The sequence below is a fragment of the Amblyomma maculatum genome, chromosome 2 (assembly GCF_055883805.1).
Source record: "Amblyomma maculatum isolate TAMU_Amacu chromosome 2, ASM5588380v1, whole genome shotgun sequence".
Lineage (NCBI taxonomy): Eukaryota > Metazoa > Arthropoda > Arachnida > Ixodida > Ixodidae > Amblyomma > Amblyomma maculatum.
Window position 1 is genome coordinate 189,012,155 of NC_139345.1, and position 18,168 is coordinate 189,030,322.

The following is an 18,168-nucleotide window of genomic DNA, read 5'->3' on the forward strand; positions in this document are numbered from 1 at the left end:
GACATAACTTTTCTATGTTCGCAAGAGCTACCGTTTGCAATATGTTCCTAGTTGCAAAACTTTTTTACATGCTGCAAGTGTTATCTATGTCAAGAATCTCTGTTCAAAAACTGCATAGGGTATTTGCCACGTTTGTGTGGGCTTCAACATGGGAGCGTACCAGTCGATGTAATTTGTTTCATACGGTGCATAATGGTGGACTGGGATTGTCACATTTATACTTAAAGCAGATTGTAACCAGGTTCTTTTTTTTGCGCGAACAAAGCGATGTTTTTCTTAGAACGGTAATCCAAGTGCGATTGCGTGATTCACTGCCGGAATATGTAGTTTCGACTATGTCTACAGGGACAGTGGCTCTAAGTGCTTTTCTTCGCGAAGTTGTCGCGTCCTTCCAAATAGTGAAGGCGAGATTTTCAAATGAGTATATGTGTACTGTTACGCGGAAAAGGCTGTACAAAGATTTATTGGAAACCTTTTTACCTGTGCCTCTTTATCGCGCTGTATATGCTTTGAGTCCGGAGCGGGACGTGTTGAAGAGAGTGAAAAGAATGCCCATCAGATCGTCCGCTAAATCTTTCTTTTTTCAATTGCATACCGGCACTCTTCCGGTGAAGCCATGGCTGGAAAGCAAAGGCCTTTTCGTGCCTTGGTCTGCTGACTGTTTAATTTGCAAAAAGCTGGAAACCATAGAGCATATTTTCCTTGATTGCCACGATGCGGTTTTTTTGTGGGACGTGCTGCAGCGCACTATTAAAAAGGACTTACCAATAACGCCGTTTGGCATACGCTACCTTCCATGCGCCCAGCCAGGAGAAGTGCCCAGTGATTTATTGATGGTCTTGTGTATGCACAGCATATGGAGAACGCGGATGGATGTTCGGCATGAGCATGTTGTCGTACACCCAGCCCATCAATACTTTGTTGAAAGTGTAATGTACACGCGTGATGTTTTCGGAGGGCAATCTGAACCCCCGGATTGGCTGCCAGTCTTGGACAAGCTCATGTCACCTAATCCATTTTATCACAAGAAACCTGTAAGAAAGTGACTTGTGTTTTTAATTCCATGCGACTTTTCATCGTTCTTTGTAGTTGCCAAGTCGGTAATAAAGAAAAAAAAAAAAAAAAAAAGGCAGTCGTGGCCGAGTGGTTAAGGCGATGGACTAGAAATCCATTGGGGTCTCCCCGCACAGGTCCGAATCCTGTCGACTGCGCACGCTTTTGTTTAGTTTCAGTCCTTCTTGCATTGATTTAGAGCAGAAGCTCATTATACTCAGTCACGTGGCAGTCGTGGCCGAGTGGTTAAGGCGATGGACTAGAAATACATTGGGGTCTCCCCGCACAGGTCCGAATCCTGTCGACTGCGCACGCTTTTGTTTAGTTTTAGTCCTTCTTGCATCGATTTAAAGCAGAAGCTCATTATACTCACTCACCCCTCAAGCCGCGTCCGAGCAATCCCGCCGATGCTCGGCAGACGGGCAAGCCGCCACCGTAGTTTTTTCCTGTCAGGGTCGTAAAAGGGTTGGGGGGGATATTGGTGACAACAATGGCTGAAACACTGTAAAAATTAGTATTTGAACGGATGCCGGAAAAAGGCGTTTACGTTCCTTTTAAATCCAAGGCAGAATTTTGGTTGGGAAGCATGCGGTTCTCACGGTATCGCAAATGTATCAAACGAGAAGCATGTTTCATTGTGATGGGTATACCTTTTTTTTTACCTTTTATTATTCCTCTCAGAAAATGACGAAAAAAAATGTAAAAGAAAGAGAGAGGGAGCCCGGACCAGCAAAGCTTTGCCAGGCTTAATCCAATTTAAGATAAAAGAAAAGGAGCTAAACGCCCAAAATAAAAAAATAATTTAGATGAAAAAAAAATCATAAATATGTAAAAAATGTACAGTCTTTGTCAAAAATATACGGCCCAAGGGTTTCGCTTCTAAGCCCTGTAACGCGGCTCCTGGTAGCAATACTGGAATATGAAAGTAATCTAGAGCAGAATAAGGACGAGTTTTGTCATCTATGACATTTGGAACGACAGAGTTGTGGTGCGAGCCCCGTTACGGGGCTTAGAAGAAAAACCCCTGGGCCGTATACTTTTGACAAGGACTGTACGTTAAAGATACAAAAGGAAACAAAGATCACAACTGCCTAGTTACAATATAGATAGATGTATGAAATGGAAAAAGGATGAAGAAAGAAAGAAAAAGCAAAAGAAAATAACAAAAAGATAAAGAAGTCCAGGAAAGAAGGAAGCAGAGAAGAAAATGTCCGTGGGTAGCCAGAAACTGGAAAAGAAGAGAGAACAGAAATATAAAAATTGTGCATTAAGGATTAGCCAATTCGCAAAAAATATAACTTTAAAGTAAATATGCGAAACACACTTCAGCCTAGAAAAAATAAATAAATAAATAAATATATATATATATATATATATATATATATATATATATATATATATATATATATATATATAAAGCGGTTACCAAAGTCTGTAATTAAATGAGAAAAAATAGTATTGAAAAACGTCGCGAATACGAAACTAATGGAGGCACAAAGAAACACAAAACATCACGCATAAAATCCTTGACAGCTTGAGAAGACGTCCATTACTATGAAATTATAGAATAAAATTCTGTAGCCATGGCAAGCATTCTTGAAACATCGTTACGGGTAGCCACTCTAAACGTAACAGGGGTATAATACCCCTGTCACACGAGCAAATTTAATGTCATTCGTATCGAATGAAATTAGCATCTAATGTCATTATTCCCATGCTACACGAGAAAATTTAATGTCATTAGGTTCGAATGACATTCTTCATCGAATGAGTTTGGGGAACTCATTCGCATTCGATCTCGAACCGAATGTGTACTCTTGACGCCAGATACGCTGTAGAAACAAGTAACGCAACAACATATTCTGCGCACATTGAAATTTAAAAATTATATTTCTAAATTTTTGTTTTAAAACCTGTTAATTTAGGTGTAAAATTATTAGCACTGCAAACTCTCGCGGAACGGCATTACTCTCGGTCACAGCAGTGGCCCAGTAATGGCAGCGACTCACGATCATTTTGGGCTCTGTGTCCTTTGGTAACCGCATCTCCCCGTATGTTTATCTGGGAACTATTTAAAGTTTTGACTGAGCGCCTCACAGTTTGGACGCCATTTGCATGCTCTACGTGTATCCGTGCGTCTCCGCACTGTGTATCCGCACTCCGCTGTGTTCAGCCATATTGTTTGTTTACATATTTCGGATTTCTGGGTGACTCGATACTTAGCTTGGTTTTTTATGGCTAACGTGCTACAGCACAGCCAAAAGTAATGTTTTTCGCTTGAATTATCGTACAGAAATGTTTTGATCAGCTTTAAAATGTTACACAGTGATTTCAAACGCCTTTTATGCGCACTGATGCTCCTTAAGTGCAGCATTTTTTGTAGCTGATCGTAATTGCTACCATTTGCGAATATTATATTTTACCGTGTAGCACCGAAAGAAACCGAATGACATTCGATGCATCGAGTGACATTCGATTCGAATGACATTAAATCTGCTCGTGTGACAGAGGTATTAGTCGCGTTCTTGACAATGACCTACATGTAGTTGCCGTCCAGGAGACAAAAATTGAAAACGAAGAAGCGACTGATCGGATGGTGTCCAATTTCCGTATGCAGGTTCATGTATGTGTATGTCATGCAGATGGTGGATCAGGTGGTTGTGCCCTATTCATACGCAATAACATTAAGATTTCTGTGGAATCAGTGTTTTCTTGTCAAAGTGGGCGCCTTTTAGTCGTTGATTTCACCTATTCTGGTCTGTCTTTCCGTGTCATTTGTGCCTATGCACCGAATGTTGAAACAGAGAGTCGATACTTCTTTGAGCGTTTTGATGCTTACATACACTGTGACAGAGTGATAGTACTGTTGGGAGATTTCAACTACGTGTGCTCAGCTTGGGATCGCGCTAAGTGTGCACGTGTCCGAGACAAAAGTGCAGAGGTGCTAAATGCAATGGTACATGAATGCAATCTCGAAGACATAGAAAGCGTGCTGACCGGTGAAAATCGTCCGCAGTACACTCATTTCGAACGTGAAAGTCACGCGAGACTAGACAGAATATATGCATCACATGAGTTGGTATCCTTATGTACTGCCTACGAAGTCAAGCCCGTCCAGTTTAGTGATCATTGCTTGGTGATGGCAACGTTTCGGGAAAGACAGAGGAATATTCGATTCAACTGGGACCTATGGAAATTAAATGTGAGGCTGTTGGAGGATGAGGTCTTCGTTAACGCAGTAACGGAAGAATTCGAAAAGTTACTTGAAATGCAGCCCCCCTGTTTTGCAGTCGACTGGGAGGAATTTAAAGCAAGCTGCTGTGTCTGTATATATATATTTCATATGGCTTCTCCCACATCATCACCCATCATGACCTTCTTTCTTCTCTCCTTCCCCTTCCCCAGTGCAGAGTAGCAGGCCAGATTTGAATTATTCGGGCCAACCTCTCTGCCTTTTCCTTTCAATAAATCCATCTATCTATCTATTAAACAGCGAGTTAAAATGAAAGCCGTCGAAAGAAGCAGCCTCATAGCATACCAGCAAAGAGAGAACGAAACAAAACTCCAGCAAGAACTGGAGTTCTTGATAAGCATGGAAAACATTCAGCCAGGTAATTACACGAAAGAAATAAGGGAAGTTAAAAGCCAGCTGGAAGGTGTGGATGCGAAAAAATACAAAGCGGCGATTGTACGCGCTAGATCAGAGAAGCTCTGGGCAGGAGAATCGCCAACTAAGCGAGCGCTATCTGACGAAAAAAGATATGCATGTCAGAAAGAAATACGCCAGTTATCAACCGGGAACGCAATCACATCGGATAACACCGTTATCAAGAAAGTGGTTGCCGATCATTTTAAGGATCTGTTTAGTTGCTCACGCGAGGCACAAGACGGATTCCAGAAATTCCTTTCGCTTATGCCACGTCTCGATGAAACGGTCAAGAAGCAACTGGAGCAGCCAATTACTGAGGGCGAAATAGAATGCGCAATCGACGCCCTCGCCCTAGGTAAAACACCCGGGCCTGACGGTCTAGGAGCGGCTTTTTACAAAGTTTTCAGAACGAAGGCAGCCTGCATGTTGCATAAGGTTCTGGATGAAGCTTACGAAATAAAAAGAGTGCCCTTGTCTTTTACAACTTCGCACATTGTGCTCATACCAAAGAGGGATGATGCGGACAAACGTTTGTTGGTAGGGTCCTATCGTCCGATCACTCTTACCAACGTAGACTACAAGATTTTTATGAAAGCTCTGTCCAAACGCTTGCAGTCAGTGATAACAACTTTAGTTGTACCGCACCAGACTTGTGGCATAAAAGGCAGAAGTATAGCAACTAATGTCCATGTTGCTCGGAGTATTCTTGAGTGTTGCGATGCATTTGGTGACCGCGTGGCTATGATGCAGCTCGACCTGGCGAAGGCGTTCGACCGTGTATCGCACGAGGTTCTGCTATGCGTTTTGGAGCATTCGAACGTCGGTACTGCTATAAACGAGGGAGTGAGAATGGCCTACACGAACTGCTCAACGCGAGTCATAGTAAACAGAGAACTCACTGGCAGCGTGCCAGTTTTGTCGTCCGTGAGGCAAGGATGTCCGCTGTCACCCTTGCTGTTCGCTGTGTACCTCGAGCCACTCTGTTTGGCCATTGCAAATAGCCAACTTATAACAGGTTATAGACTGCAGGCGGCCCATGTTAAAATCTTGGCTTACGCCGATGATATCGCCACTTTTTGCTCCGACAGAGGCAGTATTCAGCATGCCACAACTGTTGTACAACACTTTTGTGAGTGCACCGGGGCCCAGATAAACTGGGAAAAGAGTCATGGCTTTTGGCATGGAGACTGGGAAGCCACGTCGGACAATTTTTGTCGGCTCAATTGGGTATCTGTTCCAAAACGTTATCTTGGTGTACCGCTTGATGCCTATCGCGACCCAGAGTCATATTGGGCTAGCCAAGCGTTGTCTGCAAAAGAAAAGGCTGACGCGTACGGCAAGGAAGGCAATTGTCGATGTTTTCCCGAGCCACAATCTGCAATCTCTTCCTTGTATCTAAGATCTGGTATGTAATGAATGTGTTGGGTGCCATGAGGATCAGTGTACAAAAAATTCATTGTGTTTTTGCTGTGTTTATTTGGGCTTCGACATGGGAGAGAACAAGTCGAACCAATCTTTTCCTTCCTGCCAAGAAGGGAGGACTAGGGCTTGTGCATTTATTCATGCGCCAGGTTGTATCGCGCTTTATTTATCTAGGCGACCAAAACAATCCATTTCTCCGGACAGTGATTCAAGTCAGGCTCAGCAGACTCCTTCCAGGGTTTGTGGTGTCGTCATGTCAAAATATGTGCGATGCCGTGACTGTATATCTGCGTGAAGTTATGCTTGCTTATATGTTGTTAAATGTGCGTTTCTCTCATGAATATCTGTGCAATGTCACCAAGAAGAAACTCTATAGAGACCTCACTGACAACATGCTTCCCCAGCCTTTGTACCGTTTGCCATACCGTGGAGGCTCCGGACAAGACGTCCTTAAAAGAGTTAAAAGAATGCCGGTAATATCTTCAGTCAAAACTTTTTTCTTTAAATTGCACACTAACACGCTACCCGTTAAGACATGGCTTGATAGCAAAGGCATCTTCGTACCCTGGACTATAGCAATTGTTTTTTATGCAAAAAACCTGAAACAATAGAGCGTGTTTTTCTTGACTGCTGGCACCCAATATTTCACTGGGATGTTTTACAGCGCACGCTTAAGAAACAGTTACCACTCGATCCATATGGAATAAGGTTCTTTCCGATAGAAACATCACAGGATATACCATATGATTTGATTATGCTTGTGGGCCTGCACTCAATATGGAAAACGAGGATGCAATTTTAACATGCAGATCTTGTCGTGCGTCCTGTTCGCAAGCATTTTGTTGAAAGTGTCGTTTCACCAAGAGAGTGTTACCGAGCACTCCCTGATCCACCAGAATAGATTACCTTGCTTGACGTTTTGGCGTCGCTGAGAGAATTTTTATCCGTGTTTGCCGAAGCCTGGCTTACGCGTTTTATGCACTGCATTTCTGATTTCACTTTCAAATGTCAAAGTCGGCAGTAAAGAAAAAAAAAGTGGCAGTCGTGGCCGAGTGGTTAAGGCGATGGACTAGAAATCCATTGGGGTCTTCCCGCACAGGTTCGAATCCTGTCGGCTGCGCACGCTTTTGTTTAGTGTTAGTTCTTGCATCGATTTAGAGCAGAAGCTCATTATACTCACTGACGTGGCAGTCGTGGCCGAGTCTTTGCCACTCAATATTACTACCTTGTCGCACTTAAGATGCATTTCGAGTCTTTCGAAAAATGTTTTGCGCTCGCTCACCGCGTTCGGAGCGTAAACACAGACAACACGATAACTATAATTCGAAAACGAAAAGTCAACAACAAGAAGGCGACCGCATTGGGAAGCCACAACGGAAGCAACGTTGATGCCTAAACTTTTACGAATAAATAAAACGCAGCCACCCGACGCGCCGACGGAATGGCAGACGCGTACGCCATACAAAGAAGAAAAGGACGACGCCATACGATCAGTTAGCTCTTCGCTTTCAATCTTAGTTTCTTGGATAGCGATTTAAACCTTTCGTGACAGCCGAAGTCTGGTTGTTGCGAGTTTTACCATTATTGTGGACTTTTTTTGAATTGATTGCGAACTCAAAACAGGCAATAAAGAAAAAAAAAGGCAGTCGTGGCCGAGTGGTTAAGGCGATGGACTAGAAATCCATTGGGGTCTCCCCGCACAGGTTCGAATCCTGTCGACTGCGCACGCTTTTGTTTAGTTTTAGTCCTTCCCGCATCGATTTAGAGCAGAAGCTCATTATACTCAGTCATGTGGCAGTCGTGGCCGAGTGGATTCTGCTTCCGGCCACCGAGCGTGTCATAGGCTCCCGAGGAGCTGCGATTGCGGCCCAGGCTGGCCGCGGTAACAGGCTTGATGGAAACGAAAACAAGGAATAACAGATCATTTTGCCGCATCTGCCCACCGGACGCGTTGTTTTCAACACAGTTTTTTTGCACGGCGACGTACGAGTGCGACCCTTTAGGGTTGAAGATATCCGGGACGCCCTGGCCAAGACTGGTACGCTCCCAGACGTGGGGGCCTTGGGGGCTTACCAAATAAACCATGTCTGGGCGGTGACATTGAGCAGCACTGAAGCAACTAAGCGGCTGCTAGCCTTCAAGGAGCTTCAAGTGAAAAGCCGACGGTGTATCGTCATTGACCCGGAGGATCAACAGGTGAAGCTACGGCTCCACTGGATGTTGCATGGCGTGGCGGATGAGGATATCCGAACTGCTTTTGCGGCTTTCGGTGAGGTGACCGAAGTAACCCGTGAGCGGTGGCGAGTCCAGGGCGTTCACGAAAAGGGCTCAACAACAAGAACCGTGCTTCTGAAGTTGAAGCCTGGGATGAAGATAGAAGACCTGCCTCACCAGATAAGAGTAGCAGGGGAGTTGACCCTTGTTGTGGTGCCTGGGCGGCCAATGCAGTGCCTGCGCTGCCGCGGGACCGGGCATGTGCGCCGGGAATGTAAGATTCCGCGTTGTTCGACGTGTAAGCGTTTTGGCCACTCCGAGGAAGATTGTGTGCGAACGTATGCAGTGGCTACTGCACCAAACAGCGAGGGCGGACATGACGGAGCACCAAATGGATGTCGCAGAGACAGAAGAGGCCGCAAAAGGAGTCGGAGAAGCTGAAAAGTTAGCAGCAACGACAGGCATGTTAGTGCCCACGGGGGGTGGTGACGAGATACTCGGTAGGCAAGACAAGGAAGTCACACTACCAAACAACGGACCGTCAGAGGAAGAAAGGGTGAGCGATGCCGAGAGCTCAAAAATTGAACTTCCGGAGTCTGCGGGCAGACAGGAAACCCTCGAAAAGAGCAGCGGCCGAGCGAACAACGCCCGAGCGAACAACGCCCAAGGCCCTGCGAAGTGTGCCCACGACGAGAGCACCAGTGAGACAAACAAGGCAGAGGCAGCTAGCAACGACGAGCCGCCGATAAAAACGCCAATAGGGAGGCGGGCGACCTTCAAACCAAGACCGAATGTCTCGACGGACAGGAGAGCTGCCGAAAAGCCGCCCCTGTCACAAGGTCTGCCAGTCCAACCTCATGGCTCTGGCGTCAACGAAAGCGTCTAGCGCCATGCTAGACGCTTTCGAGAGTGAAAGGTAAGCACCATGCTCTTGGCCTCTTTTCACTCTAAGAAAATGGCTTATGTACTGTCACTAAAGGTTGCGACCCTTAACGTGAGAGGTCTAGCAGAGAAAAGGAAGCAGAGCCAAGTCCTGCGCCTTTTAAATGAAAATGACATCGATATACTTGGAGTTCAAGAGACAAAAGTCGAGGGTGAACAAGAGACCGAGAGCATGGTGCAACGTTTCACGTCGCGGTTTTACGCAGCTGTCAGTCATGCAGTCGGTACTTCTGTTGGATGCGTCCTGTTTGTGAAGAAGTTGCCGGGTCTTGTAGTGCAGTCGCATGCTTCTTTTCCGTCGGGTCGGGGTGTGGTCCTCGATTTTAGTTTTTGCTCGGCTGAGTGGCGTGCTGTTTTTATATATGCACCTACGGTAGTTGATGAGAGGGCTGCTTTGTTTGATTTTGTTGAAGAGTATTTAAACACGGATAAGCAACTTGTCTTTCTGGGAGATTTCAATTGTGTACTGAGCTCCGGTGACAAAACTAGCCATCGTACATTTAGGGATCGTAGCACAGAGGTACTTTCGCGCTTGATTGACGAGTTTGCACTGGAAGACGTTGCAGAGTGTCTCACGAGCGAGCGACGGGTTCAGTATACGCATTTTCAGGGTGCTAGCCACGCCCGCTTTGACAGAATTTATGTGTCCGCAGAACTGGCTCCAAAATGCCAGGATTATTATGTTTTGGCGGTAACGTACTCAGATCACTGCATGGTTCAGTGTGCAATTGGAACAAGAAAGGGAGGTAGCGGTTTTAATTGGGAATTGTGGAAGTTAAATAATAAACTGCTGAATGACGAGCAATTCACCAGACTAGTAGAAGAAGAAATTGATAACATTTGTCAGGAGGACACCCACGAACTGGGTCAAGAATGGGAACTGTGTAAGAAACAAATTAAAATCAAAGCTATAGAAAAGGCCAGCTGCATACGGTTTCAAGAAAAACAAAATGAAATGCATTTAAGATCTTTGCTAGATAAATTGTTAGCCCTGGAGTGTAACACGCCAGGGTTATACATGGACGACGTTAGAAAAATAAAACAAAGACTTCAACTGCATGACGAAGACCGTTATCGCGGAGCACTGGTGCGTGCGAGAGCGGAAAAATTGGCCATGGATGAGACGCCGACAAAAAGATCGTTGGGAATAGAAAAACCAAATGCAAGGCGAAATCACGTGGCAGAGGTAGATTGGGCAGGACGCACAGAAACGGATAACGAAGGAATCGCGAAAGCTTTCCGGGAGTATTATGAAGATCTATTTCCGTCCCGAGAGGTTTATTTGGACCGTTTTAAAGAATCCTTTCTTGACGCGATGCCAAAAATTGATGACGAACAAAAAGAAAGACTGGAGCGGCCAATAAGCGAAAAAGAAGTGCAGCAGGCAATAGAAAAGTTAAACCCAGGGAAATCACCCGGGCCGGAGTGCGGCTTTTTATAAAGCGTTCAAGGAACAGCTATCTCGTTTGTTGTGTGCCTTATTTAATGAAGCGTATGAACTTAAGACACTGCCCGCGTCTTTCGGATCGTCGCACACAGTATTATTCCGAAAACTGACCAACCAGATAAGCTTAGGCAGTTGTCGTCTTACAGGCCCATTGCTGTGACAAACATTGATTACAAGATTTATATGAAGGTGCTTGCTGGCAGACTACAAACGGTCATATGCGAACTAGTGGGTCCTCACCAAACGTGCGATATCAAAGGGCGATCTATCTTTCAGAACATTCACAAAGCGAGAAGTGTGCTCGAATGCTGCGATGCAACTCATGCATGTGTTGCGTTACTGCAGTTGGACTTGGAGAAAGCTTTTGATTGTGTCACATACTATTCTGTTCAGTACATTAGATTATGTTAATGTCGGCTCTGTTATTCGAGAGGGAGTGGCCTTGGCGTACCGTAACTGCACTACGAGATTAATTGTCAATAAGTCACTGGGGGCCCCCATCAACGTACGACGTTCGGTGGGCCAAGGTTGCCCCCTCAGCCCTCTTTTGTTCGGCATCTATATTGAAACATTGTGTTTAAGCATTCTAAAAAACAATTACATTGATGGTTTTTCGACTGCAGGAGTGAGAAGTCAAATTACTGGCTTACGCAGACGATGTTGCGGTTTTTTGTATAAATAAGGAGAGTATAAAGAGGACAGTGGATGTGGTAAAACATTTTAGCAAAGTCACAGGGAGTCAAGTTAACTCAGGTAAGTGCCTGGGATTTTGGCACGGAGAATGGCAGCTGACCCCCGACACTTTCGCTAATGTGTCGTGGGTTACAACGCCTGCAAAGTACTTGGGTGTGCCCTTGGAATTTTACAAGGAAAGCGAGCCATACTGGCTAGAGCAGGTCAAAGAAACCCGTGAAAAAGTGGAGAAATGGAAAAGCGCTCAATTATCAATATTTGTAAGAGCCGCAGTTTGCAAACTGTTTAATTAGTAAGTTATGGTATGTAATGCAAGTGTTGCATTGCTCCCGTGTAAATGTGCAAAAATTGCATCCAGTTGTTGCGGTGTTTGTTTGGGCCTCGAGTTGGGAGAGGTGCAGTCGGACAAATTTGTTCCGGCAGGTGAAGCGTGGGGGGCTTGGTCTGGGTCATTTGTTTGTGCGACAGATTGTCAACCGGTTTATGTTTTTTAGGGATGCCAGCGATCCATTCCTGCGCACAGTGTGTCAACAAAGACTTGGTCGAGCGTTGCCTGATTACGTAGTTTATACTCATGCCAGGTTCTATTTTTGGATTCTTTAGGGAAATTGTTGTGAGCGTGAAATTCTTAAGCGCACGTTTTTCGAAAGAGTATTTAAGTAATGTTAACAGGAGAACATTATACAAGGATGTTTGTGAAGGGGTGTTCCCGGTGCCCTTGTACAGAGCTTTATAGTTTGGAGGCACAGGAAGGAATGTATTAAAACGCGTAAAGAAAATGCAAGTTGCTACGGGAGCTAAAACGTTTTTCTTTATGCTACATACCGTTACTTTGTGTGTAAAATCATTTATGGAGGAAAAGGGTATGTTCCTACCGTGGGGGGCCCAATGTCTCATATGCAAACAGCCAGAGACAATAGATCACGTGTTTTAGCATTGCTGGGAGGGGGTATATTTGTGGGATGTTCTGCAAAGGACAATAAAAAAACAGTTGCCCCTTGATTCCCATGGCATTAGGTATTTGCCATTGGATAACCACGATGATATCCCGTTAGACCAGGTTATGTTCATGTGCCTCCACAGTATATGGCGCGCACGAATGGCTGGTTATCACTGCGATCCAGATGCACGGCCAGCCCGCATGTATTTCCGTGAAAGTTTGCAGCGATGGCTCGACGTGCTTAAATTGCAACCATGTGCTCCTGAGTGGCTGTCAAAGCTGGAACCTTTGACGGTGCTCAAGGAATTTTAACATGACAATGCCTGCCCCTCAGTGGGTGTTAGGCAACGCGAACTAGCTTTGTGTACATATATTATTCCTTTGTTCCTGTTGTTCTGAGTTCCAGTGCGGTGTATTTGTGTTAAAGTCCGCAGTCCTTGACTTTGGGACCTCCTTCTGTATTCATGTTTTGTTAACCTTTGAAATACAATAAACTTCAAACTTCAAACTTCAAAGAAAAAAAAAGGCAGTCGTGGCCGAGTGGTTAAGGCGATGGACTAGAAATCCATTGGGGTCTCCCCGCACAGGTTCGAATCCTGTCGACTGCGCAAGCTTTTGTTTAGTTTTAGTCCTTTCCGCATCGATTTAGAGCAGAAGCTCATTATACTCAGTCACGTGGTAGTCGTGGCCGCGATAGCGAACGGTCGCAGAATCACGAGCTCCGTCGGAGCGGCGATAGCGGCCGTTGCTGGCCACGGAAACAGGCTTAGCGCCGAAGAAGACAAGGACTACGAGATCGTTTTGCCTACCCTGCCCACCGGACGTGTTGTGTTAAACACGATGTTTTTGCACGGCGACGTGCGTATGAGGCCCTACAGGGTCGAGGACTTCAGGGATGCCCTCGCTAACGTCGGTGCGCTCCCCGACGTCGTGGCGTTGGGGGCGTACCAAATCAACCATGTGTGGGCGGTAACCATGAACAGCACGGAAGCCGCGAAGAAGCTGGCCGCCTTAAAGGAGCTGGAAGTCAAGGGACGCCGCTGCCTCATATTCGACCCTGAAGACCAGCAGGTGAAGCTACGCCTGCACTGGATGCTACACGGTGTCCAAGACGAGGACATCCGGACTGCTTTCGCGGCGTTCGGAAACGTGACCGAGGTGACGCGGGAGCGTTGGCGCGTCGTTGGAATGAAGGAAAAGGGATCCACCACGAGAACAGTGCTGCTCAAGTTGAAGCCAGGTATGAAGGTGGACGACCTGCCCCACCAGCTTCGCGTCGCCGGCGAGTTGGCTCTCGTGGTGGTTCCCGGGCGGCCGATGCAGTGCCTGCGGTGTCACGGCGCAGGCCACGTTCGCCGTGACTGCAAGGTGCCCAGGTGCTCCAAGTGCAGGCGCTATGGACACGCGGACGAGGACTGCGTCCGCACCTACGCGTCAGCGACCGGGCTCGGTGCGAAGGACGACAACAGGGAGCTGATGGACGTCGCCGAGGCTGAGGAAGCAGCAAAGGGTGCCGACGTGCTGGACAAGGTTCCCGTGTCGCAGGGCACCTCGGTGACTCCGAGTGGCGACGCCCCCCTTGCCGATAAGCCAGAGCTCGCGCCAGCTACGGTGAATTTGCCACAGCCAAGCGAGGAGACCTCAGCGGACGCGGAGAGCCTGCCGGCTCCCAAGGACGCAGAAGCAAAGGAAGTGAGCGAGGTTCACCGGCACAACTGCGGTGGTCGGACGACCACGGCCGCTACCCCCGGGAAACGCCCACATGCCGACACCAGCACCGGCGACGACAAGGAGGCAATGCCCACTTCCGAGGAACCACCAGCAAAGGCGCCTCAAACAAGGAGGGCCACGTTGAAGCTTCGCCCAAACCTTGCGAGCGAGAGGTGGGCCGGCGACACGGCGCCTCTCGAGCACGGCCAGAAGCCCGAGGAGGACGGCGCCAGCAGCGACGGAGGCGTCTAGCCTTGTGCTAGGCGCGAGAGGTAAGCACCGTGCTTTCGGTCTCTTCTTATTTAAAAAATGGCTCCTGCATCACCGTTGAAGGTCGCCACGCTAAATGTTAGAGGTCTGGCAGGAAAGAGAAAACAAGGCCAGGTGTACCGACTTTTAACGGAGCATGATATTGATGTATTAGCTGTGCAGGAGACGAAAGTTGACGGTGAGGAAGAGACCGAGAGCATGGTGCAACGTTTCACGCCTAGGTTTTTTGCTGTGGTTAGCCACGCTGTAGGCACATCGGCTGGCTGTGTTCTTTTTGTGAAGAAGTTGCCGGGGCTTGAAGTGCTTGGTCATTTTTCTTGTGAGTCGGGCCGGTGTGCACTTCTAGATTTTTCGCTGAATAGCACGGATTGGCGGATTGTCTGTCTCTACGCGCCTAATGTAGCAGATGAAAGGGCGCAGTTTTTCCAAGGCATCCAGCAGCGGATCTGCACCGATAGACAACTGATCGTCCTAGGTGATTTTAATTGCGTCCTTAGTGCGCGAGACAAGACAAGCCGGCGGCCATACCGAGACGCAAGCACTGAAGTGCTATCGCGAATTGTTGAGGAGTGTAACCTCGAGGATGTGGCAGAGTGTCTCGAGGGAGCCCGCACCTTAAAGCTCACGCACTTCCAGGGTTCGAGCCATGCAAGGCTGGACCGCATTTATGCATCCCTCGACATCTTACCTGAATGCAATAGTTATGAAGTAGAGCCGGTATCGTTTTCAGACCATTGTTTAGTTAAATGTTCTTTTGGATGGGTAAAGAGAGGGAATTCTTTTTCGTGGGAAATGTGGAAATTCAATAATAAACTCTTGCAGGATGAACATTTTACCCGCATAGTAAAAGAAGAAATTGAAAAAATAAACCCAAGTAAAAATATGCACCTTTGGCAACAGTGGGAGCTGTGTAAAGAAACTATAAAAATTAAAGCAATAGAGAGGGCAACCTGTATACGGTTCGAGGAAAAACAGAAAGAGACGGAGTTAAGGACACTGCTCCGTACGTTGCTTAAACAGGATGCTCGAGCGCCGGAGAAATGGATTGAAGATATACGGAAAACAAAGCAAAAACTAGAATTGATAGACGAAGATCGTTATCGAGGTGCGTTAGTGAGGGCAAGGGCAGAAGACACAGCTGCAGGGGAGGCGCCATCAAAACGAGCGCTGGGGTTCGAAAAAGCAAATGCTCAACGGAACCACATCGACCAAATAGATTGGGGCGGTATCTTGGCGGCGGACAACGACCACATCAAAGCAGCGTTCAACGCCTATTACCAAACCCTCTTCGCATCCCACATGGTAGACGCTATCACTTTTAAGAATAAGTTTCTGGCGACGATACCGCGTCTGGACGATGAAGTGAAAGAGAGATTAGAACTAAAGATAACTGAAACAGAAGTGGAGCACGCTATTGACAGTTTAAATGCCGGTAAATCGCCGGGACCGGATGGGTTCAGCGCGGGTTTTTACAAAGAATTTAAGTACGAAATCACACCTATTTTGAACGCAATTTATAACGATGCCTACACAGTAAATGCCCTGCCTCCGTCATATGGGTCATCCCACACCGTACTCATTCCTAAAACTGATGAAATAGACAAATTACGCCTGGTAACATCTTACAGACCCATAGCACTTACAAACGTTGAATATAAAATTTTTATGAAGGTTTTGGCCCGAAGGTTGCGAACGGTTATTAAGGATATAGTAGGACCACACCAAACGTGTGGGATAAAAGGGAGGTCAATAGTGACCAACATTCAAAAGGCGCGAAGTGTCCTTGAGTGTTGTGGTGACTGGGATGGTCGGGTCGCCATGCTTCAGATCGACCTCGAAAAAGCATTCGACTGCGTCGATCACGAAATTTTGTTTTCCCTTTTAGAACATGTGAATGTTGGTTCAGTTATATGTAAGGGTGTGGCCCTGGCGTACCGTAACTGCACGACGAGAGTGATTATTAATAAGAGTCTGGGAGCCCCCATTCGACTGCAGCGTTCGGTGCGACAGGGCTGTCCCCTCAGCCCTCTTTTGTTTTGCATTTATATTGAAACATTGTGCATGAAACTTATGAATAATGTCAACATTAGTGCGTTTAGGTTACAAGCAGCCGAAGTGAAGCTGCTCGCGTATGCAGACGACATCGTTATTTTTACGGTTGACCAGGAGAGTATCACCGAGGCTGTCAAATGTATCCGTGAGTTCTCTCAAGTTACCGGTAGCGGGGTGAACTGGGCCAAGTGCCTTGGGCTCTGGCATGGACAGTGGCCGTCGAAACCAGATCGCTTTGCCAATGTTACGTGGACAGACATACCGACCAAGTACTTGGGCGTCGAGCTGGATGCCTATCGCGAAAGCGAGCATTATTGGAAAGGGCAAATGACCGAACTACGGGAGAGAGCCGAGAAGTGGAAAGGCGCCAACATGTCGATTTTTGCCAGAGCTACTGTATGCAATCTTTTTTTTATCAGCAAACTTTGGTACGCAATGCAAGTTTTGAGTTGTTCGCGCGTAAACGTACAGAAGTTACACAGGATTTTCGCCGTTTTTGTTTGGGCAGGTAAATGGGAACGCTGCAGCAGGACGAATTTGTTCCGTCGGGTAAAAGACGGCGGTTTGGGACTCGGCCATCTGTTTTTACGGCAGGTGGTCAACCGGGTTTTGTTTTTTCGGGATGCTTCGGACCCTTTCTTACGCACCGTCTGCCAAGTTTGGCTACGGCGCCTACTGCCGGAGTTTGTTGTCTCCACCGAAGAAGCTACGGGTGGGATTTTTGGTTATTACAGGGAGGTCGTCGCTAGTGTAAGATTTCTTTCAGTGCGTTTTTCTAATGAATATTTGTCCACTGTAAAACGAAAAAAGCTGTATCGCGATTTATGTGACATTGTTTTGCCACAACCCTTGTACAGAACCTTATACAGTGGAGGTCCGGGCAGAGATGTCTTGAAGAGAGTAAAGAAAATGCAGGTGTCGCCAGGAGCTAAGACATTTTTCTTTAAATTACACACCGGAACATTATCAGTAAAGAAGTTTTTGGAGGAAAGGGATTTTTTTTTACCGTGGGGGGCGCACTGTTTAATCTGCAAGCAGCCGGAAACAATAGACCATGTTTTTTTGCATTGTTGGGAAGGGGTTTATTTCTGGGATGTTTTGCAACGTACGATAAAGAAAGAATTTCCACTAGACTCCCACGGCATCCGGTATTTAGGCATTGATAATGAAGATGGCGTTCCGTATGATTTAATCATGCTCATGGGCCTCCACTCTATATGGCGCTCCAGAATGGCGGGCTATCACTCCGACAGGGATGCTCGACCCGCTAGAATATACTTTCGAGAAAGTGTGAATTGGTTTATTGCCATACAGAAAGTGGCTGCTGAACCTCCCGAATGGCTCTCAAGGGTAGAGCCTTTGCTGTCGTTGCGGGAGTTTTAATGTACTGAGACGAAGCCAGCCTGACATTGGCTGATGATGACCTTCCAATATGTACTTTGTTTTGTGTTATTCGTATTGTGTTCTTGTGAAATGGTATGAACCAAAGCCAGGAAATAAAGAAAAAAAAAAAGTAGTCGTGGCCGAGTGGTTAAGGCGATGGACTAGAAATCCATTGGGGTCTCCCCGCACAGGTTCGAATCCTGTCGACTGCGCATGCTTTAGTTTAGTTTTAGTCCTTCCCGCATCGATTTAGAGCAGAAGCTCATTATACTCAGTCATGTGGCAGTCCTGGCCGAGTGGTTAAGGCGATGGACTAGAAATCCATTGGGGTCTCCCCGCACAGGTTCGAATCCTGTCGACTGCGCATGCTTTAGTTTAGTTTTAGTCCTTCCC

The 18,168-nt window shown here is 46.7% G+C and overlaps 1 protein-coding gene and 7 non-coding genes across 8 annotated transcripts; all 8 read left to right on the forward strand.

Annotated features, from left to right (window-relative positions):
• The first annotated feature begins 1,129 nt into the window (after positions 1 to 1,129).
• Positions 1,130 to 1,211, forward strand: TRNAS-AGA (transfer RNA serine (anticodon AGA)). Its single transcript has one exon. It is a non-coding gene; the product is annotated as a tRNA-Ser (tRNA).
• Positions 1,212 to 1,281: 70 nt separating this feature from the next.
• On the forward strand, positions 1,282 to 1,363 carry TRNAS-AGA (transfer RNA serine (anticodon AGA)). Its single transcript has one exon. It is a non-coding gene; the product is annotated as a tRNA-Ser (tRNA).
• Positions 1,364 to 7,162: 5,799 nt separating this feature from the next.
• TRNAS-AGA (transfer RNA serine (anticodon AGA)) lies at positions 7,163 to 7,244 on the forward strand. Its single transcript has one exon. It is a non-coding gene; the product is annotated as a tRNA-Ser (tRNA).
• Positions 7,245 to 7,766: 522 nt separating this feature from the next.
• On the forward strand, positions 7,767 to 7,848 carry TRNAS-AGA (transfer RNA serine (anticodon AGA)). The gene has a single exon. It is a non-coding gene; the product is annotated as a tRNA-Ser (tRNA).
• Positions 7,849 to 8,801: 953 nt separating this feature from the next.
• Positions 8,802 to 16,134, forward strand: LOC146200680 (uncharacterized). Its single transcript, XM_084592417.1, has 2 exons — positions 8,802 to 8,838; positions 13,010 to 16,134. Exons 1-2 carry the CDS (start codon positions 8,802 to 8,804, stop codon positions 14,320 to 14,322), a joined length of 1,350 nt encoding a protein of 449 aa, XP_084448543.1. The 3' UTR covers positions 14,323 to 16,134.
• Positions 12,887 to 12,968, forward strand: TRNAS-AGA (transfer RNA serine (anticodon AGA)). The gene has a single exon. It is a non-coding gene; the product is annotated as a tRNA-Ser (tRNA).
• Positions 16,135 to 17,905: 1,771 nt separating the features above from the next.
• TRNAS-AGA (transfer RNA serine (anticodon AGA)) lies at positions 17,906 to 17,987 on the forward strand. The gene has a single exon. It is a non-coding gene; the product is annotated as a tRNA-Ser (tRNA).
• A 70-nt stretch (positions 17,988 to 18,057) lies between these two features.
• TRNAS-AGA (transfer RNA serine (anticodon AGA)) lies at positions 18,058 to 18,139 on the forward strand. The gene has a single exon. It is a non-coding gene; the product is annotated as a tRNA-Ser (tRNA).
• Positions 18,140 to 18,168: the final 29 nt, after the last annotated feature.